This window comes from Rhinoraja longicauda, chromosome 38 (assembly GCF_053455715.1).
Source record: "Rhinoraja longicauda isolate Sanriku21f chromosome 38, sRhiLon1.1, whole genome shotgun sequence".
Lineage (NCBI taxonomy): Eukaryota > Metazoa > Chordata > Chondrichthyes > Rajiformes > Arhynchobatidae > Rhinoraja > Rhinoraja longicauda.
In genome coordinates, this window is record NC_135990.1 from 10,051,623 (window position 1) to 10,072,752 (window position 21,130).

At 49.1% G+C, this 21,130-nt stretch overlaps 3 protein-coding genes across 8 annotated transcripts in view; 1 reads left to right on the forward strand and 2 right to left on the reverse strand.

The window, feature by feature from the left end:
- The window catches only part of cib1 (calcium and integrin binding 1 (calmyrin)), a 19,330-nt gene extending 18,333 nt beyond the window's left edge, over window positions 1-997 (forward strand). For all 3 annotated transcript variants that reach the window (XM_078430025.1, XM_078430027.1, XM_078430026.1), the window contains exons 7-8: window positions 618-706; window positions 804-997. In XM_078430025.1, coding sequence (XP_078286151.1) covers window positions 618-706; window positions 804-825 — 111 coding nt within the window. In that variant the 3' untranslated portion in view covers window positions 826-997. The remainder of the gene's footprint in view (window positions 1-617; window positions 707-803) is intronic.
- Window positions 1-16,116, reverse strand: part of rccd1 (RCC1 domain containing 1) — an 18,915-nt gene extending 2,799 nt beyond the window's left edge. The window contains exons 1-8 of one of the 4 annotated variants that reach the window (XM_078430023.1): window positions 15,078-16,116; window positions 10,931-11,167; window positions 9,340-9,493; window positions 7,637-7,758; window positions 4,958-5,077; window positions 4,130-4,282; window positions 2,352-2,381; window positions 797-1,295 (exon numbers count right to left, since the gene is read on the reverse strand). In XM_078430023.1, the coding sequence (XP_078286149.1) occupies window positions 1,150-1,295; window positions 2,352-2,381; window positions 4,130-4,282; window positions 4,958-5,077; window positions 7,637-7,758; window positions 9,340-9,493; window positions 10,931-11,167; window positions 15,078-15,147 (1,032 nt within the window). In that variant the 5' untranslated portion in view covers window positions 15,148-16,116 and the 3' untranslated portion in view covers window positions 797-1,149. Of the gene's footprint in view, window positions 1-796; window positions 1,296-2,351; window positions 2,382-4,129; window positions 4,283-4,957; window positions 5,078-7,636; window positions 7,759-9,339; window positions 9,494-10,930; window positions 11,168-14,051; window positions 14,318-15,077 lie in introns of those variants that run through there. The other 3 variants (XM_078430021.1, XM_078430024.1, XM_078430022.1) reach the window with 3 other exon arrangements.
- Window positions 16,117-16,263: 147 nt separating this feature from the next.
- Window positions 16,264-21,130, reverse strand: part of LOC144610973 (protein unc-45 homolog A-like) — a 49,124-nt gene continuing 44,257 nt past the window's right edge. The window contains exons 18-20 of the mRNA XM_078430020.1: window positions 20,715-20,832; window positions 19,826-19,981; window positions 16,264-17,605 (exon numbers count right to left, since the gene is read on the reverse strand). Of these exons, the coding sequence (XP_078286146.1) occupies window positions 17,333-17,605; window positions 19,826-19,981; window positions 20,715-20,832 (547 nt within the window). The 3' untranslated portion in view covers window positions 16,264-17,332. The remainder of the gene's footprint in view (window positions 17,606-19,825; window positions 19,982-20,714; window positions 20,833-21,130) is intronic.

Here is a 21,130-nt window from a genome sequence, read left to right on the forward strand (position 1 = left end):
ATTAGAATTATACAAAAAAGACAATAGGTGCAGGAGGCCATTCGGCCCTTCGAGCCAGCACCGCCATTCAATGTGATCATGGCTGATCATTCTCAATCAGTACCCCGTTCCTGCCTTCTCCCCATACCCCCTGACTCCGCTATCCTTAAGAGCTCTATCCAGCTCTCTCTTGAATGCATTCAGAGAATTGGCCTCCACTGCCTTCTGAGGCAGAGAATTCCACAGATTCACAACTCTGACTGAAAAAGTTTTTCCTCATCTCAGTTCTAAATGGCCTACACCTTATTCTTAAACTGTGGCCCCTTGTTCTGGACTCCCTCAACATTGGGAACATGTTTCCTGCCTCTAACGTGTCCAACCCCTTAATAATCTTATACGTTTCGATAAGATCTCCTCTCATCCTTCCAAAAGACTCCAGCATTACAAGCTGAGGCTGAGCCTGGATGTAACCTGCAGGCGTGGTGTCCAGTCCCACCCCTGTGCTCCCACCCTTTCAGTATCCCTACAGGCGCGTGGCATTTCTAGATCTCTGAGCTGTGGTTCAGGTTGTGTCAAGGGAATTGAAGGCGTTGCGAGTGTGTGTATAACTTGACTTTTGTGTCACATTTTTCCCCCAGATACTGGAAGAGTCTGACATCGACAAAGATGGGACGGTGAACCTCTCAGAGTTCCAACACGTCATCTCCAGGTCCCCAGACTTTGTGAGGTGAGAAACGAGCCCCCTTCACTCACCGGGAGGGTGGAGAAGTGAGGGGATTGTCCTTCCCTCTCTCTCCCTAACCTGCTGTTTGTTTACCTTTCAGCTCTTTCAAGATTGTCCTGTGATGTGTGTGCCGGCACGTGGCAACACAAGATCCCCTCAGCGTTCTTCTGTGAACATTTTACTGAGCGGAGAAGCACAAGGCTTTTCTACATTTTTTTCCCCCACTCGCAATCCTTGATGTTTTCACAGTGCAATAAAGGTCCTTGCATTCTCACCACCCATGCTTTGCTGGCAAGAACAGTACTTTCAGCGCGCAGTGTTGGCGGTAGCCTCGTTTTAACAGGTTTCCAATCCTGAAGCAAACCTACACCTCCAGTCACTGCAATCCATGGAGCTGATTTTCCACTTGATTTTAAACACGCACGGGACACACTACATTGCATCTTTCATATTCCTCCTTGTGCAAAGACAAACGTGTTCCAGGGCCCACAGACAACGTCCATCACACTGAGACGGTTTTTCGTGAAGTACTCCACAAGCCTTGGAATGTCGGAGCTGTCGGGCTGGCCGTGGCCTAGCTGGCCATAGTTCCCTGGAAAATACAAACAATTCACTGCAAAACACGGCTGCATTCATTTGACAGCATACAGCAGGGGAAAAACACAAGGTGCAGGAGTAACTCAGCAGGTCAGGCAGCATCTCTGGAGAACATGGATAGGTGACGTTTCACAGAGTGCTGGAGAAACTCAGCGGGTCAGGCAGCATCTCTGGAGAACATGGATAGGTGACGTTTTACACCAGAACTCGTCTTTAGATTAATAGTGGCGGGGGCAGGACAAAGTCGGGGGGGGGGGGTGATAGGCAGATGGTTGGACAAAGACTAGTGATTAAAGGACAAAACATGAGACAGAAGGATGGAAGGATGAAAATAGTTGTAGGTTAGTTATCTAACATTGATATGTCAACTTACAGCCAGAAAAAGACAAAAATGAAGGCAACATAAGGTTGGCTTATGAACAGGAAGTGCACATTCGACACAAAATTTAACAACTTCACTGTCAGCACTGGTTTTAGGAAAGAACCTAGTATCCGATTATTAGAACTAGCTCTCAGGAGAATTCACAGACATCTTTAAACACTCTATTCCACTCTGACGTTCTCACCCGCTCATTGCCAAAGAAAAAGCCACAAAGTGCTGGAGTAACTCAGAGGGTCATCTTTGGGGAACATGGATAGGTGACGTTTCAGGTCGGATGCTTCAGAGTGATTGTGGGGGGGGGGGGGGGACAGGACAAAAACCAGCACCTGCAGTTCCTTGTGTCTAGTTGTGTTACACAGGGGCTGGAATGACAGAAAGCAAGGCTGCCATTCCACAAGAACATTCCACTTACATGACACCAGACCACTTGACTTGGTGATGGTGTATTATCACTCTTGGCCTCAGCTCAGCACACAAACTGCCCACACCTTACACCGACTGCACACAGCATCTTTAAACCAGCAGACAGAAGCTTAGCTGAAAATGCCACCTGCTTGCAAAATTCATAAGCACACAAACGGCTGGGCCAGGTCTCACATCTTTCAATTCCACAGAAGACCGCAAACTCAACTCAATCACTAATGCGACAGAATAATGCCTGGTACTTACCCCATCCCCATGTGAACAGTTTACCACATTCTAGAAATCAAAAAGAAATTATGTCCTTTAATGGTTAATTACTGGAACAATGTCAAGAACTTGCATTGAGAAGTTCTATGATCATAAACTAATAGACATGCTCTTACAAATCCATCAATTAATAAACAATTGATGAAATGACATCAATGTCCTAAATCTCAACATTATTGTCCTACACATTTACTTTAAGAATCAACCTAAATGAGATTTTTTTTTTTACACATTGTATTCAGCATCACAAAAATCACTGCCACAGTTCACTATTAAAAATAGGAATATGTGCCAAAATACACAACATGAAAGGTTAATATTTCAGAGATTTACTAAATGTGTATTTACACCACAGGCAGACACAAAGTGCTGGAGTCACTCAGCAGAACAGGTAGAATCTCTGGAGAGAAGGAATGGGCGCCGTTTTGGAGACTGAAGAAGGATCTTGACCTGAAACGTCACCCATTCCTTCTCTCCAGAGATGCTGCCTGTCCCACTGAGTTACTCCAGCATTTTGTGTCTATCTTCAGTGTAAACCAGCGTCTGCAGTTCCTTCTGACACATGTATTTACATCACCTTGTATTTCAACTGTTATCTCGGTGGTTTGTGGAAAGGATTTTCTGCTGCCTGTAGTCTGTCCACACATTAACGTTGTGGATTATTACCAACAGGGTGGCAGTGTAAGAAACTAACTGCAGATGCTGGTACAAATCGAAGGTATTTATTCACAAAATGCTGGAGTAACTCAGCAGGGCAGGCAGCATCTCAGGAGAGAAGGAATGGGTGACGTTTCGGGTCGAGACCCCTCCTCAGACTGATGGCAGTAATAATCTAGTGTGGGCCGAATCAAATGAAACCTGTAGTCCTGGTGTCAGGGATCGCTTGTATAACCTGAGTAACATCCACATCTCAACAGCTTGAGAGTGAATGCTTCCATTCTTGTGTTAAAATACAGAACATCCAAAACATTAAAACATCAGCTCCAGTATTTGTGACTATCATCACCTTTTTCCACCAACCGACTCATTTGCCATCTACCACTTGCCACTTCTTGCTCCACCACTTGCCACTTCTTGCTCCACCCCTTGCCACTTCTTGCTCCACCCCTTGCCACTTCTTGCTCCACCCCTTGCCACTTCTTGCTCCACCCCTTGCCACTTCTTGCTCCACCCCTTGCCACTTCTTGCTCCACCCCTTGCCACTTCTTGCTCCACCACTTGCCACTTCTTGCTCCACCCCTTGCCACTTCTTGCTCCACCCCTTCCCCTCGCCTCTCTCGACCAGCTAACTCCCCTTTACCCAGTCAGACTGAAGGAGGGACCCGACCCGTCCTGTCATCTGTCCGTTCCCTCCACAGACACTGTTCCTTCAGCAGTTTGTGTTTTTGCTCAAGATTTCAGTTTTAGTTTAGAGATACTGCGTGGAATCAGGCCCATCATCCCACCGGGTCCGTGCCGACCAGTGATCCCAGCACATTAACACTATCCTACACACACGAGGGACAATTTTTACCAAGCCAATTAGCCTACAAACCTGTACGTCTTTGGAGTGCGGGGGAAAGCTGGAGTTCCCGGGGAAAACCTACGCAGGTCACGGGGAGAACATGGGGCTCTGGTGCTGTAGGGCAGCAACTCTACCGCTGCACAACCGTGTCTCCATTAAATGATTAATTTCCCAACTGAAGTCAATATTTATACCACAGACGTGGCTTCCATTGTGTGCAGAAAAGCATTTCCCAGTGCCGGTCGGTACGTACTGGTGATAGCCGCCGTATGTCGTGACCCACAGCTGACTTTACACATCTCCAACTCGCCTGGGAAGTCCAACAGTGCTGGAAACGCTTGAATTGAGATGAACACATTAACATTTCTGATAATCCCGTCACCTGCATCCTTCAGGGCCGGTGTGCCTGCAAGTCAATATTTGAATTGTTTAAGCCAAAGGCATTCGTGCAAACACTAATCAATACCTACAACATCTGAATGCAAGACATTCTGTGCATGTGATGTTATTGTATGCATCAAACGTAAGCAACTTTGATGATTTGGGAACAATCACACTGCAAAGATCATGGCTGTGCATTTTCCCAAAATAACGCTCCAAGCTCAACAATAACCACTTGTTGAATTGAAGAGCAGCAAAAGACATAACACCATGAGTCAGTTTTTGCTGCTGCAGAATTGGAGTTACAAACTCAGTGGCGCAGCGGTAGAGTTGCTGCCTCACAGCACCAGCAACCCGGGTTTGATCCTGACTACGGGTGCTGTCTGGACGGAGTTTGCACGTTCTCTGTTTGACCACGTGGGTTTTCTCCGGGTGCTCCGGTTTCTTCCCATACTCCAAAGTAGTACAGGTTTGTAGGTTAATTGGTATCAGTAAAATTGCAAATGGCCCCTAGTGTGTGTAGGATAGTGTTAGTGTACGGGGTGATCGCTAGTCTGCGGGGACACAGTGGGCCGAAGGGCCCGTTTCCGTGCCATTTCTCTAAAATCAATTAAAAGGGGCATTTAGAGTGTTGCAAGACCAAATCCAGACTTGGAAAACTTTAGATATTAACGCTATTTGCAAATACCGATCCCCTCACCTTCTCCAGACAGCCCTGTCTGTAGTGAGAGATTTTGATGTCCCTCCTCTGATTGCAGTTTTGTTGGCAGACCCAACTGTCCGGACTCGTTCCAACCCCACACGTACACGTCACCTGAAGCTGATACGTTTCAAAATAAAAATAAAAGCATACAATTTGTAATTAAACAAGACGAGAAACATGCCATCTCTTGCAGCAGAGTAGTGCTGTATATTTCTCAGTAAGAAAGCCCCAAGTTTATTTCTCAGATAGTTCCAATACCTTCCGTCTTAGATTTAGGAAAATTACTTTTAAAAGTGTTGGATAAAACGTGTGATTGCAGAGGAGGAAGTCCAATGACTGATTCTGGCCAACTAGAGAGCGGTCCTACCATCTACCACATTGGAGACCCTCGTATTATCATTAATTGGATTTTACCTTGCACTAAGCGTTATTCCCTTGCTCAAATATCTGTACTCTGTGGACAGCCCAATTGTAATCATCTTTATTCACAAAATGCTGGAGTAACTCAGCAGGTCGGGCAGCATCTCGGGAGAGAAGGAATGGGTGACGTTTCGGGTCGAGACCCTTCTTCAGACTGATGTCAGGGGGGCGGGACAAAGGAAGGATATAGGTGGAGACAGGAAGATAGAGGGAGATCTGGGAAGGAGGAGGGGAAGGGAGGGACAGAGGCACTATCTAAAGTTGGAGAAGTCGATGTTCATACCGCTGGGCTGCAAACTGCCCAGGCGAAATATGAGGTGCTGTTCCTCCAATTTCCGGTGGGCCTCACTATGGCACTGGAGGAGGCCCATGACAGAAAGGTCAGACTGGGAATGGGAGGGGGAGTTAAAGTGCTCGGCCACCGGGAGATCAGTTTTGTTAATGCGGACCGAGCGCAGGTGTTCAGCGAAGCGATCGCCGAGCCTGCGCTTGGTTTCGCCGATGTAAATGAGTTGACATCTAGAGCAGCGGATGCAATAGATGAGGTTGGAGGAGGTGCAGGTGAACCTTTGTCTCACCTGGAAAGACTGTTTGGGTCCTTGGATAGAGTTGAGGGGGGAGGTAAAGGGACAGGTGTTGCATCTCGTGCGGTTGCAGGGGAAAGTGCCCGGGGTTGGGGTGGTTTGGGTAGGAAGGGACGAGTGGACCAGGGAGTTACGGAGGGAACGGTCTCTGCAGAACGCAGAGAGGGGAGGGGATGGGAAGATATGGCCAGTGGTGGGGTCCCGTTGTAGGTGACAGAAATGTTGGTGGATGATATGTTGGATCCGCTGGCTGGTGGGATGGAAGGTGAGAACGAGGGGGATTCTGTCCTTGTTGCGAGTGGGGGGAGGGGGAGCAAGAGTGGAGCTGCGGGATGTAGAAGAGACCCTAGTGAGAGCCTCATCTATAATGGAGGAGGGGAAGCCCCGTTTTCTGAAGAACGAGGACATCTCGGAAGCCCTAGTGTGAAACACCTCATCCTGGGCGCAGATGCGGCATAGACGGAGGAATTGGGAGTAGGGGATAGACTTTTTGCAGGGGATCGCGTGGGAAGAAGTGTAGTCCAGATAGCTGTGCGAGTTAGTGGGTTTGTAGTAAATGTCCGTCACTAGTCTGTCTCCTGTGATGGAGATGGTGAGGTCCAGAAATGGGAGGGAGATGTCAGAGATAGTCCAGGTATATTTATGGGCAGGATGGAAATTGGAGGTGAAGTGTATGAAGTCAGTGAGTTCTGCATGGGTACAAGAGGTAGCACCAATGCAGTCGTCGATGTAGCGGAGGTAGAGTAATCATCATTAGTCTTTCCGCTGACTGCTTTGCCCGCAACAAAAGCTTTTCACTGTATCTCGGCACACATGACAGTAAACTAAATTAAACTAAACTGAGAATGGCACACTGATGATGAGTAAAGGGAAAAACTATTTTATCACAGGCCATTAGAACATAGAAAGTGGAGTTTGCACGTGCTCCCAGTGACCACGTGGGTTTCCTCCATGTTCTCAGGCTTCCTCCTACATCTCATCTCAGGTTGATGGGTTCAATGGTTGCTGTAAATTGCCCCTAGTGTTTAGATTAGTGATGGAATCTGGGAACGGCTGATTAGTGTAGGATTAATATAAAAATAGGTGCTTGTTGGTCAGCATGGACTCCATGGACTGAATTGCCTGCTTCTGTAGTGCAAGATATATTACTCTATAGCTCCCTTGCTATCAGAGCCTAAAGATGTCCCACAATGGACATTTATAGAGGCTCTGAAGTTAGTTTTCAATCTTGGAGATAAACTCAATAGCCTTTGCCTTTTGAGCCTCTGGAGGCACCAACATTGCACAGGACGGCACGGTGGCGCAGCGGTAGAGTTGCTGCCTTATAGAGCTTAAAGCGCCAGAGACCCGGGTTCAATCCTGGCTACGGGTGCTGTCTTTACGGAGTTTGCACGTTCTCCCCGTGACCGCATGGGATTTCTCCGGAGATCTTCGGTTTCCTCCCACACTCCAAAGACGTACACGTTTGCAGATGAATTGGCTTGTTATAAATGTAAATTGTCCCTGGTGTGTGTAGGATAGTGTTAGTGTGCAGGGATCACTGGTCGGTGCAGACTCAGTGGGCCGAAGGGCCTGTTTATGCGCTGTATCTCTAAACTAAACTAAATTACATATGTATCAGGGATTTGCAATTAGTAAGCAGGTACAAGCCAGGCACAATGTCAAACCTTACCATTGGTACATACAGAGTGCCAGGTCCCAGCTGCTATCTCAGCCATCGCCAGTCCGTGTAACGCCTCCACAACCCGCGGCTCGGCTTCATCCTCAACACTGCCATGTCCCAACTGACCATGTCTGCAAACAGGAATAGCATGCTGCTAAAACACAACCAGGGAATCACACCTGTCCAACAACCGCATATCCACACACATGCAAATACAGATGCTGGAAATGCAGAGCTGGAGGAACTCAGCAGGCGAGGCAGCATCTGCACTGAGAATGGACGTACACACGACCTTTCGGATCGGGACCCGTCTGATCTGCCTGAAGTGGAACGTTAGTCAATCAGCAGAATGAAGAAAGTTTAGAGGTACGAGAATGCTTTTAAAAATGAAAGCATACTTCAGTTTACGTAGAAATATCCTCAATGCAGGGAAGCTCTAGAGGAAAACCAGGATGAAATGGAATAATAGTTTGGAATAAAGATGAAGTGATTTAATAATTCAGTCAGAGTTAATTACGTGGGATTTAGTCAGTGATCCCGGGTTCCCCATTACCACCCACAAACTACATGATCTCCCCTCGCCAACACAATGCACACACTAACATCAAAGTTCGAATATGATCAGAAGTTGTCATAATGCACAATATTACTAGTTTCCTCTCTTCTGTCCAACCCCTGGACTGCAGTGCATCATCCAGAAGGCTGAAACTCTGGGAAGAGAGACGAGAGAAATCTCCGGAAGACATTCACATGGCAATCGATCCCTCTGAGAAACTCCCACCAGGTTCCGACCAACCGTGGATAACCTGGCGCAGTCTCAGACTGGGGACGGGCATGGGGAGGAGCAAATCGAACATGCTGAAGTGGGGAAATACTGAAGATGCGGCAGACTGCGAGTGCAGACGGGGCCTCCAGACTACGGAACATCTCCTGAGCTGTGACATGCTGCATGACACGTGCACTGTAAAGGATCTTACAGAGGCCAGCAACGTGGCACTAACATTTTCTTGCATTGGCAAACAGTTGTGTGATGACACGAATAACCTTGTATTTATAAATCACCTTTAACATGGTAAAATGTTGTAAAATACTTCATCTGAATTCCAACAAACAAACCATGTTACATCAGATGTTAGCACCGGTGGCTAAAAAGAAGGGTCCCAACCCCCAAAAAACCCATCCTTTTCCCCCAGAGATGCTGCCTGACCCGCTGAGTTACGCCAACAATAGACAATAGGTGCAGGAGGAGGCCATTCGGTCCTTCGAGCCAGCACCGCCATTCAATGTGATCATGGCTGATCATTCTCAATCAGTACCCCGTTCCTGCCTCCTCCCCATACCCCCCGACTCCGCTATCCTTAAGAGCTCTATCTAGCTCTCTCTTGAATGCATTCAGAGAATTGCCCTCCACTGCCTTCTGAGGCAGAGAATTCCACAGATTCACAACTCTCTGACTGAAAAAGTTTTTCTTCACCTCCGTTCTAAATGGCCTACCCCTTATTCTTAAACTGTGGCCCCTGGTTCTGGACTTCCCCAACATTGGGAACATGTTTCCTGCCTCAAACGTGTCCAACCCCTTAATAATCTTATATGTTTCGACACTTTGTATCAACCTTTGGATCCCATAACATACAATTTGTGTTCATATTTCAGAACAGGGTTCAGCTACAAAGGAAGATATCCCGTAATTAAATTTTAAAAGTAGGCGTTACCTTCCAGAGCCCCAGGAATACAGTGTCCAGTCAAAGGCCAGCAAGAGAGCATGTTCACCGCCCAGGGCCAGCTTCCTCGCCTGAAGCCGTGGTGACAAAGGCTTGTAAAATGGAGGAGTCGTGGTAATGTAGCCGCCGGGGATTAATGGAAATGCTGCAGAGGGAAAGAGAGGGGGAATATAATAAAGACAAGAAATCCTGAAGATGCTCATCAGATGAGGAAGGATGTGTGAGCAGAGAAACATTCTGCACACTTTAGGGCCAATGTTCAGTCCGCCTCGGCCTACCTGATCTCCCGGTTACCAAACACTTTAATTCCCCTTCCCATTCCCACACTGACATTTCTGTCCTGGGCCTCCCTCATTGTCAGAGTGAGGCCAAACGCAAATTGCAGGAAAAACAACTCATATTCCACATGGGCAGCTTACAACCCAACAGTATGAATCTTGATTTCTCTATCTTCAAGTAACCCTTGCATCTCCTCTCTCTCCGTCCCACTCCCACCCTAGTCGTCTTACGTTTCACTGTTTGCATAACTCGTTATCATCTACCCCAAGCCAACAGTGGACCATTGTGGGCTCCACCTTCCCTTGGTCATCGTTGCTTTTTGCGTATCTTTCATTCATTCGTTCTATGTGTCGTCTGTCTCTCTCGTTCCCCTTTCCCACGACTCTCAGTCCGAAGAAGGGTCTCAACCTGAAACGCTACTTGTTCCTTCTCTCCAGAGATGCTGCCTGTCCCGCTGTGGTTACTCCAGCTTTTTGTGCGTATCTCAGCTCTGAAATACACACTTCTGAATCTGAACAGAATTAGAAATAAATCACGGAAGCCCACTGTCACCAGTGAGGATTGGTAGATGGGGAGCGATGAAATAAATCTGAAATACCTGGAAAGAGAGAAATAAAAACTGAGCGTTGCAAATGGGAACGTCTAGAATGAGTGAAAACTTCCAGTTAATTTCTGTGTCCAGGGGCCGTGATGTTCCTGTTCTACAGCTAATCTTGAGCTGCAGAGAACTATGTAGAAGGCCCATGAGTTATGTGAAGTGCAGCCTCAACTCTGCCCACAGGTTTTTGCAAAGATTATGCCGCGGATGCCAATGGAGAAGGAAGGGTGTATCAGAGGGGAACAGTGCCTTTGAAATGCTGAAAGGGAAGGGAAGAAAAGCTGTGTGGAATGGTGGCTTTGGGCTGGAACCATCAGTTGACAGAGGATAATGCATCGAACGTGAAGGCTGGTGGATGGAAGGCGAGGACTAGCTGAACCCAGTTTTTTTTTATCTGGCTGGGAGAAGAATGGGCAAGTGGAGGATTACAGGAGATGGAATGAAAGCAGGTGATAGCTATTTAGACTTTAGCGATACAGCACGGGAACAGGCCCTTCAGCCCATCGAGTTCACGCCATTCGAGTTGTAACTCTACCGCTGCGCCGCCCCAAACTGCAATCCAACCATAAGCTCTGTCAACCATACTGGAAGGGAGACCACAGGCATCTCATTGTGGAAGGCAATGTTATCAGAACAAATGCAACACAGGAAAAGAAAATGCAACGGAGTTCTGACAAGAGCAAAGACCGGTTTCAACTGGTGTACCTGCATTTGGATTCTCCTCCTCCTGTAGATGTTTAGTCCAAATCACAGAAGGCATGGTGTCTCCAGTACGGCAGAGGCTTGGGACATCCCAGCACTCCACTCTGTCCTGCCACAGCGTTAGCAGGTATTTCTCCGAGGTCACAATGTCTTTGCATCTTTGTTGATCCTGGTTGTTAATGTACATCTGGTGGCAAGGACCACCAGCAACAAAGCCCCAGAAATAAATAGATCCATCACCTGGGACCAAACAGAAACAACATTAATGGGATGGAACTAACTCTGTGGGCTTACAGTGTCGTGTAAGAAGACTGAATGGGCCATAAAATGACCTGTAAACACATATTTCTTCTCCTTTCCTGAAAATCACATCCGCAGGATTACATTACTGCAGGGTGACAGTGGAAACACTGATGCAAATACTCAGCAGCTCTGGCAGCACTGTTAGACAGAAGAAAAGAGTTTACTTATAATGAGCAAAACATTATCTTCGATTATAAGAAAATAACTGCAGATGCTGGTACAAATCGATTTATTCACAAAATGCTGGAGTAACTCAGCAGGTCAGGCAGCATCTCGGGAGAGAAGGAATGGGTGACGTTTCGGGTCGAGACCCTTCTTCAGACTGATGCCGGGGGTGGGACAAATGAAGGATATAGGTGGAGACAGGAAGATAGAGGGAGATCTGGGAGGGAGGAGGGGAAGGGAGGGACAGAGGAGCTATCTGAAGTTGGAGAAGTCGACGTTCATACCACCGGGCTGCAAACTGCCCAGGCGAAATATGAGATGCTGCTCCTCCAATTTCCGGCCTCAAGCTATCTTCGATTAGCTCTCCACAGAGACTGTCTAATCTGCTGAATATTTCCAGCACTATAGTTGTTTTACTTTTCAATGGAAACATTGCTCTGCTCAACATAATTGCATTGTTAAATTTAGAGATACAGCCCTTCGTCACTCGTTCTTCATACACTTTCCTCACCATTCCCTGATGCAACAAGGCGTTGCAGCCTCCAGGGGAAATCAGCGAGCTAACAGGAGCTGGCGTGGTCTTCCGACCAAAAGCAAGACCCGGCATACCGTGGCCTGCAGGGGGTGGCCACTGAGCCGGCCTGTGCGCTGAGGACTTGGCGGATCGTGGCCTGCACGTCTTTGGGATGAGGGAGGAAACCGGAGCACCCAGAGAAAACCCACGTGGTCACAGGGAGAACGTACAAACTCCGCACAGACAGCACCCGTAGTCAGGATGGAACCTGGGTCTCTGGCGCTGTAAGGCAGCAACTCTCCTGCTGCGCCACCGTGCCGCCCATCTTTGTAACTGGAGGGGGAGAACAAAGGCGGACGTGGCGCGGATACTGTGCGTACTTTGTAAGCGCCCTTCTGTGGCGACTATTTGCATACCTTGGGCATGCAAGCAAAGAATTTCACTGTGACTTGTCACATGTGACAATAAAGTATTCATCCATTCATGAAGTATTCATTCATGTTTGTAAGTGGACTGTCTACATGGACTGTTGGTGGGAACAGAATTGCTCTCTGAACATTCAATAGACAATAGACAATAGGTGCAGGAGTAGGCCATTCAGCCCTTCGAGCCAGCACCGCCATTCAATGCGATCATGGCTGATCACTCTCAATCAGTACCCCGTTCCTGCCTTCTCCCCATACCCCCTCACACCGCTATCCTTAAGAGCTCTATCCAGCTCTCTCTTGAAAGCATCCAACGAACTGGCCTCCACTGCCTTCTGAGGCAGAGAATTCCACACCTTCACCACTCTCTGACTGAAAAAGCTCTTCCTCATCTCCGTTCTAAATTCGCTCGGTTTACACCAAAGACAGACACAAAATGCTGGAGTAACTCAGCGGGACAGGCAGCATCAATGGAGAGAAGGAATGGGTGACGTCTCGGGTCGAGACCCTTTTTCAGACTGGTTAGGGATAAGGGAAACGAGAGATGATGTGGAGAGATGAAGAAGAATGAATGAAAGGTACGCAAAAAGGTAACGATGATAAGGGAAACAGGTCGTTGTTAGCTGTTTGTTGGGTGAGAACGAGAAGCTGGTGCCACTTGGGTGGGGGAGGGATGGGGAGAGAGGGAAAGCTGGTGCCACTTGGGTGGGGGAGGGATGGGGAGAGAGGGAAAGCTGGTGCCACTTGGGTGGGCGAGGGATTTTTGTTTGTGTTCGTCCTTCGGGTTCGAAGATGACCATGACTTCACTGTTGAAGTCATGACTTGCGCTTGACTTGGATTTAAGTGAACGGGAGTGTCGCAGATCATCGGCCTCACTCTCTCGTCCTGGCCTATCGGGTTCCAGCAGCAAGACGTAGTCAGGACGGCTGGGGACAGGTCAGGATGCAGTGGGTGGTCAGAAGTGTCCTACGTATCTCGCTCTGCCCTGTTTGCGCTCCACGACGCTTCGCTGGGATCGTTTTTCTGCCGGTTGAACCTTCTGGTGGTTTCCTCCGCGCAATCCACCGAACCCAGGCTTCACATGTTGGGTGGACAACCCTAAAGCCGCTGGAACCAACGACTTGCCGACTGTACGTGTGGCATGCACACAAGACAGTGGAGACATCGTGGGGGGCGGGGTCGACCAACTCCCGTGAGGAGGGATGGAGAGAGAGGGAAAGGGATGGAGAGAGAGGGAAAGGGATGGAGAGAGAGGGAAAGGGATGGAGAGAGAGGGAGAGGGATGGAGAGAGAGGGATGGAGAGAGGGAAAAGGATGGAGAGAGAGGGAATGGGATGGAGAGAGAGGGATGGAGAGAGGGAAAAGGATGGAGAGAGGGAAAAGGATGGAGAGAGAGGGAAAGGGATGGAAAGGGATGGAGAGAGAGGGAAAGGGATGGAGAGAGAGGGAGAGGGATGGAGAGAGAGGGAAAGGGATGGAGAGAGAGGGAGAGGGATGGAGAGAGAGGGAGAGGGATGGAGAGAGAGGGAGAGGGATGGAGAGAGGTGGAGAGAGAGGGAGAGCTGATGCCACTTGGCTTGGGTGGGTGAGACCGCCGCCATGTTGAGAAGGACTGCCCTCACCCCCATCAGCCACCGCGCCGTGACCGCTCTGTCAACTATTGCACTGCACCCCTGCACCCCCCCGCCCCCGCCCCCGCACGGTCCACGGACTCGCCTCTCCAGCCGGCCGAGTGACTCCAGGCGGGGCAGACCTTGCAGGCCGGGAGCGGCTGGCCTTCGGGTCGTGGCCCCGTCCCCGAGCCGCAGCAGGCCGCCAGCTGGCGGGGCTCCAGCACCCTGTCAGCCGCCACGCCGGGAACTGTCTGCCCGAAGCGGTTGAAGCCGAAGCCAAACCAGCGGGTGGAGGTGGACGGAGCCGTTGCCGCCATCTGCAGAGCAACGGACAACCGACAGCCGTTTACGTTCAAACCGCCGGGCGCGCCGCCATGTTGAGAAGGACCGCCCTCACCCCCAGCAGCCATTGCGGGCAATGGAGAATTCCTAAGTTATCAACAACTTTCATTAAACACTACCATTCTTTGGGTGGTTTTCACAAAGCCATTGGCTTATTGGTTCCATAGGAATGGTAAGCTTTCAAGCATCTTTGATCATTATGCATGGTTGTGTAATCTAGGTGCTGTAATCAGATGTAGACACAAAGTACTGGAGTAACTCAGCGGGTCAGGCAGCATTTCTGGAGAAAAAGGGATGGGTGATGTTTCGGGTCAGCACCCTTCTTCAGTAATCAGATGTTTGTGTGTTTCTACCCCAGTTTCTAACATGATTTAAGATCCCCTGATTGTTGTTTCTTTAGAATATGCAAAATTACATTCATGCAGATTATAAACAAGTAAACATTCGGTATTAAACCAATATGATTTAAACTATGCTAGACTAGATTGGATTAGATGGTTCTTTTCCCAGAGATAATCTCTGGATCACATTGCCCGATGGTGTGCTGACAACCCATCCTTGAAAGGAACCTGGATACTAGAGGAGCACGATGGACCACTCGACCCTACAAACCGTAGTACGCCACGGCGCCATTTTAGTAGGCAGAAACTTGCAGAAACACTTAAAAAGAAAAATAACAACAATCTGTGAGATATATTCTGCATTTTTATGGTATCATCACACATACTGTTCCCCCACAAAACTGATTACACTGCGAGAAGCATCGCGAACGGCGGGTTTTGCTTACTAAAATGGCGGACGTTACGCTCCTTTGCGGACTGCACTTCAGTATAGGCGATTTCAACGGAGTGGTCCATCTTGCTCCTCTAGTATCTTTGGTAGCCACCGCGCACAGGGCGGACGAGGATGCCGCCATGTTGAGAAGGACCGCCCTCACCCCCCGCAGCTCCCACGCAGAGGGCGGGTGAAGACCGCCGCCATGTTGAGAAGGACTGCCCTCACCCCCATTAGCCACCGCGCCGTGACCGCTCTCTCAACTATTGCACTGCACTTGTATTCTCCTAATTCATCCAAACATAATAACAAATCCAAGTGGCTTTATTGGTGGGTATTCACTTAAGTGGGGCAGCTCGTTGGCTAGTGGAATGATTACATAAGAAAATAACAGTTTTTACAACTGAAAAACAACACAAAGTAAGAAAAGGCAATGTGAAACAAACATATGTGAACAGCAGATGCCAGAATGTTGAGTAAAACACAAAGTGCTGGAGGAACTCAGCAGCTCGGGCAGCATTGAGAGACAAATGGACTATTGACATTTCATGTCCACGTACATTTAGGACAGGCAAGGCTAGATTTATGAACCACGATGTAAGACTCCATGTGACTACGTGTTTTAAAAATGAATTCCTGTATTTCCATGGTCACCATCACCTGAATTTCAATTCCACAACTAATTCAAACTCGCATCCCTTACGGTTCACAAACCTGGCTGCTCATCCATTCAGTTGTGCATTTTATCATGTCAGCTATTTGGACCAGGTTCAAGAACACATACAAAAGAACTGCTCATACACTGATTAAATAGTCCTGATGTCCTAAATGCACTCTGCCTCAGGAGAATATGTGCCTAGTCTTGAAGGGCAATGAGTTATAGAGACAATGTATCAAGAAAAAATATTGACCATGTTAAATTATTTCATTTCACTGTTTCAAGTGGCCAATACATTGTTGGGTTGTTCTGCAAATGCTCGTCCCAACCCCATCACATCTCTTTTCATTTCTATCTCCTGCAGCTTGACCATCCTAACCCATAAACTCTGCCCACTCTCTTTCTCTGAAGCAGATTGTTCAACCCCGAACATCCAAATTTACTCCACGCTAAATTTTCCGACACAAATGTCTCTGCATCCAATTATCATTACACGTACAATTTTAAAATTCAATTAACATTAATGCAAGGGAACTAAATGCCATTTTTAATCCTCTGATTTTATTGGGGTATAATAATGTCTTCTAGATCTGGAAATTCAATTAATAATTAGAACATTTTGAGGACAATGGAGAATTCCTAAGTTATCAGCAACATGCTCCTTTCATTAAACACTGCCATTTTTTGGGTGGTTTTCTCAAAGCCATTGGGTTATTGGTTCCATAGGAATGGTAAGCTTTCAAGCATCTTTGATCATTATGCATGGTTGTGTAATCTAGGTGCTGTAAACAGATGTAGACACAAAGTACTGGAGTAACTCAGCGGGTCAGGCAGCATTTCTGGAGAAAAAGGATGGGTGATGTTTCGGGTCAGCACCCTTCTTCAGTAATCAGATGTTTGTGTGTTTCTACCCCAGTTTCTAACATGATTTAAGATCCCCTAATTATTGTTTCTTTAGAATATGCAAAATTACATTCATGTAGATTATAAACAAGTAAACATTCGGTATTAAACCAATATGATTTAAATTGTGCTAGACTAGATTGGATTAGATGGTTCTTTTCCCAGAGAGAATCTCTGGCCCACATTGCCCGTTGGTGTGCTGACAACCTATCCTTGAAAGGAATCTGGGGATTTCAGGCTGGGAGATCTCCGAGATTGGTTTTAATTGCCCGAGATGACTTTTTCCTCATTTGCCCGATGGAGCAAGTGTCCTCATCATCTGAGAATCACTCTCAGCTGCGGTGATTGGCTGAATCTGCAGATGTTGTGATCGTCTGGGCGTAGCAGGATGCCCAGAAACTGGTGTAGAAAGACTCAACTATTGTGTTGTACCACTGGAGAGAGCAGATCAGACTTTGGTAAAGTGACAGCACAGAGAAGTCCTGCAACTCCTCGCGTAAATCAATTATACCATGCCTTAAGACTGAGCAACCGTGCAGGGTTCAATGCTACAACAGCAAAGGGCTGCCATTACAATATTCAGTACTCTGTTATCAATAGACATAATGTGGGGCAGATTATTCATCCAGAAGTCACTGGTTTGTAGTGAAGAGTGTTTCTGAGCTGCAAGATGGCCACGTCCCTGGTATGTCCTGCCCTTGGTCCCACTAGGGGCTGCTCCCATCCTCGCTGGGTTTAATGAGGCCGTACTCCACCGCCCGCTCCAGGCAGTCCTTAGCAGTAGCCGACACTTTGGACTTCTTCTCGTCGCCGTCCTTGGCCAGAGCGGACATGATCTCCATCATCTCCGAGTCCATGAGCAGAGCCGCCAGCTCCCGGTCGGCGCTCATCAGGTTGAGGGTGATGGTGACACCGCGATGCTGCAGGTCCACGTTGGGGCTCAGTACCAGAGCCTGCAGGATCTCCAGCCAGTGGCTGGTCTGCCGGGGGAACGAGAGGCAAAGCGTGATTTACAACTGCATCGAGAAGAGGAGATGTGATGTGATAACAAACAGAACGCTGCAAGGTACATCTCGCAGAGTCCAGGTGGACATCTTTAGACTTAGAGATGCAGCGCAGAAACAGGCCCTTCAGCCCACCGAGTCCGTGCCGACCTGCGACCATCCCGTACACTAGCACTATCCTACACGATAGGGACAATGTATAGAAGCCAATTGATTTACGTCTTTGGAGTGTGGGAGAAAACCCACGCAGTCACAGGGGGAATGTTCCAACATCACCAGCAGTCAGGATCGAACCAGGGTCTCTGGCGCTGTAAGGCATAGGGTTGCCAACTGTCCCGTATTAGCCGGGACATCCCGTATTTTGGCCTAAATTGTTTTGTCCCGTACGGGACCGACCTTGTCCCGAATTAGGCCCGGGGGGGCGCTACAGGCCCGGAAGCTTGAGGCCCCAACACTGTAGGCCCCGACGCTGTGGGCCCCGATGTTGTGGGTCCCGACAGTTTAGGTCCCGACACTCTAGGTTTCCGACATTTTTAACTCCGGACGGCGTGGGCCCGGGGCGCCGCCGAATGGAGGTTGTGTAGCAACCCGCCTCCCGGCCCGGGCGGCCACCATTGGTGGAGCGGGAGCACGTGGCCGCTAGCTGGGTTAGGTCACGTGGGGCGCGGGGCGGTGACGTCACCTTGTCCCGTATTTGGGAGTGAGGAAGTTGGCAACCCTAAGGCAGCAACTCTACCGCTGTGCCGATTGTCTGATCGCCAATGGATTGCCCATAATGCCAGCTGGCACAAGAACTTGGCAAGAGTGCAGAGAAGCTTTATGAGGCTGTTAAAAATAAAAGATACAAAGGGCTGGAGTAACTCAGCGACGTAGGCAGGATGTTTCCAGGATGTGAGGGCCTGAGTTATTGGGAGAGGTTGGGCAGGCTGGGACTCTATTCCCTTGGAGTGCAGGAGGCTGAGGGGTGATCTTATAGAGGTGGATAAAATCGTGAGAGGAATAGGGGAAATGCAACTGCAGTTCCTTGTTTTTACATGGATAGAAGATCTGTGAATTAAGCTCTGACAATCAGGAATGTTATGATTTATGTTAAGCTTTCCTATCCTATTCTAAGCCTGCATAAGTTGGCAACTTCACACTGCCTTCTGTAGTGAGAGGTCACCCCAGGTCTCGGCCCCTCACAGGGTGCTCCACCTAGTGGCCTCTTAGAGAAAAGTAGGCACTTTACAACTCCACACCACAAACACACAGAGGCTGTGTTTAGTTCTCACCAGCGGTTCACATGTACCAGGTGGATGATAAATAGAGCTGTACAACACAGATACAGCCCGAGAATGGTCACGGAGTGCTGGAAGTAACTCAGCGGGCCAGGCAGCATCTCTGGAGAAAAAGGGTGGATGATGTTTCGGGTCGGGGCCCCTTCTTCAGACTGGAGTTTAGTTTATCTTCTGGGGCTGGGAGAGGTGGAGTTGAGGCTGGCATGCAGCACAATGAGCTGGGGTGGTTTGCTGAGGTAGTGAGACTGATGTGCAACACAGTGAGCAGCCGGGGTATGCTGAGGTACAGGGAATTGGCGTGCAGCAGATGAGTGGGTTGGGGGGGGGGGGGGGGGTAGGGTTGCCAACTTTCTCACTCCCAAATAAGGGACAAAAGGTGACGTCACTGCCCCTCGACCCACGTGACTTCACCCAGCCAACGGCCAAGTGCTCCCGCTCCACTAATGGCAGCTGGGAGGCGGGTTGCTATGCAACCTCTGTTTGGCGGCACCCGGGCCTCCGGGCCTTCACTGCCCGGGCCTACACTGTCTGGGCCTACAGTGTCCGGGCCTACACTGTCCGGGCCTACAGCGCCCCCCGGGCCTACACTGCCCGGGCCTACACCGCCCACTGGACCTAATACGGGACAAGGGCGGTCCCGTACGGGACAAACTAATTTAGCCCAATATACGGGATGTTGCGGCTAATAGGGAACAGTTGGCAACCCTAGGGGGGAGGGTATGCTGAGATCTAGTGGGCTGGTGTGCCGCGCAGTGAGGAGGGACGGTACGCTGAGGTTCAGAGAGTTGGTGTGCAGCAGATGAGCAGTGGCGGGGGGGGGGGTTGTGGGAGGGTATGCTGAGATCTAGTGGGCTGGTGTGCCACAATGTGAGCAGGGACGGTACGCTGAGGTTCAGGGGAGAGTACTGGAGCTACTCACCACCTGTGTCAGCTTGGTGCAGAGCTTTGGCTGCAGCGACGTCAGGAAGGCCACGGCTCCCGCGGCAGCACACCGCAGCTTCTCCTCCTCCTCGCCGCTGTACAGCACCAGGAGCTTCATCCGATCCGAGCCCTCCGCCAGGAACATCTCCTGCACCTGAGACCACACACAGAGGGAGCAACAAAGTAGTCGGGCAGCAGCAAAGAAATATTCCCTTCACGACTAAACAAACAAAACCAAGGAGCAAGCGGATTAACATAGAATTTGTGTGAGCGGGTGATCGATGATCAGCGTAGACTCAGTGGGCCGTCTACTTTTGCAACATCCATACCCTTGCACCTGCACAGGGACACTGGACTGAGCCAGGCACAGTGACTGTGTAGGTCTGGCTCTTCCAGTTAACCCTTCCTGCATGAGTTCAGCCAAGTCAGTGGGGACATGGAAACATAGAAAATAGGTGCAGGAGTAGGCCATTTGGCCCTTCGAGCCAGCACCACCATTCAATACGATCACGACTGATCATCCAAAATCCGTACCCAGTTCCTACTTTCTCCCCATATCAGTACCAGGCGGTACCAGGGGAACTGGTTGGTCTGGAAGATCATTCCAAAGTCAACCACGTCAACAAGAAACCGCAGACGCAGGAATCTTGAACAAAACACAAAGTGCTGGAGGAACTCAGGGGTCAGACTGCATCTGTGGAGGGAATGGACGGATGATGTTTTGGGTCATGACCCTTCTTCAGACTGAGTATCTGTATCTGGGACCTCCCATGTCACTGTGGTCCGTAGCGTGACGGGCCATTTACCTGCAGAAAGGGTTGACAGAGCCATCGATCCCACTGTTACGATACCACGACAACACGTGAGAGATAACGGAGACATCTCACCTTTTCACTCAGGACCATGTTACACATGCACTCCGTCGCTGCCAGTCGGATCATCTCATGGTCTTCAAACATGTAGCTCTCAATCATTGGTACTGCTTTTTCCTTAATTATCTTCTGCCTAAAAAATAAGTCAAAAGATTAATCAGCCTTCTTGACTAATCAAAGAACCCTCACCTACATCAGAACATAGTGGGTTCAGAAACCATTCCAGTTAGGGTTGCCAACTGTCCCGTATTAGCCGGGACACCCCGTATTTTGGGCTAAATAGGGTTGACTTGTACGGGAACGCCCTAGTCCCAAATTAGGCCCAGACGGCGCTGTAGGCCCGGACACTGTAGGCCCTGACACTGTAGGCCCGGACACTGTAGGCCCGGACACTGTAGGCCCGGACACTGTAACCCGGGGGGCGCTGTTGT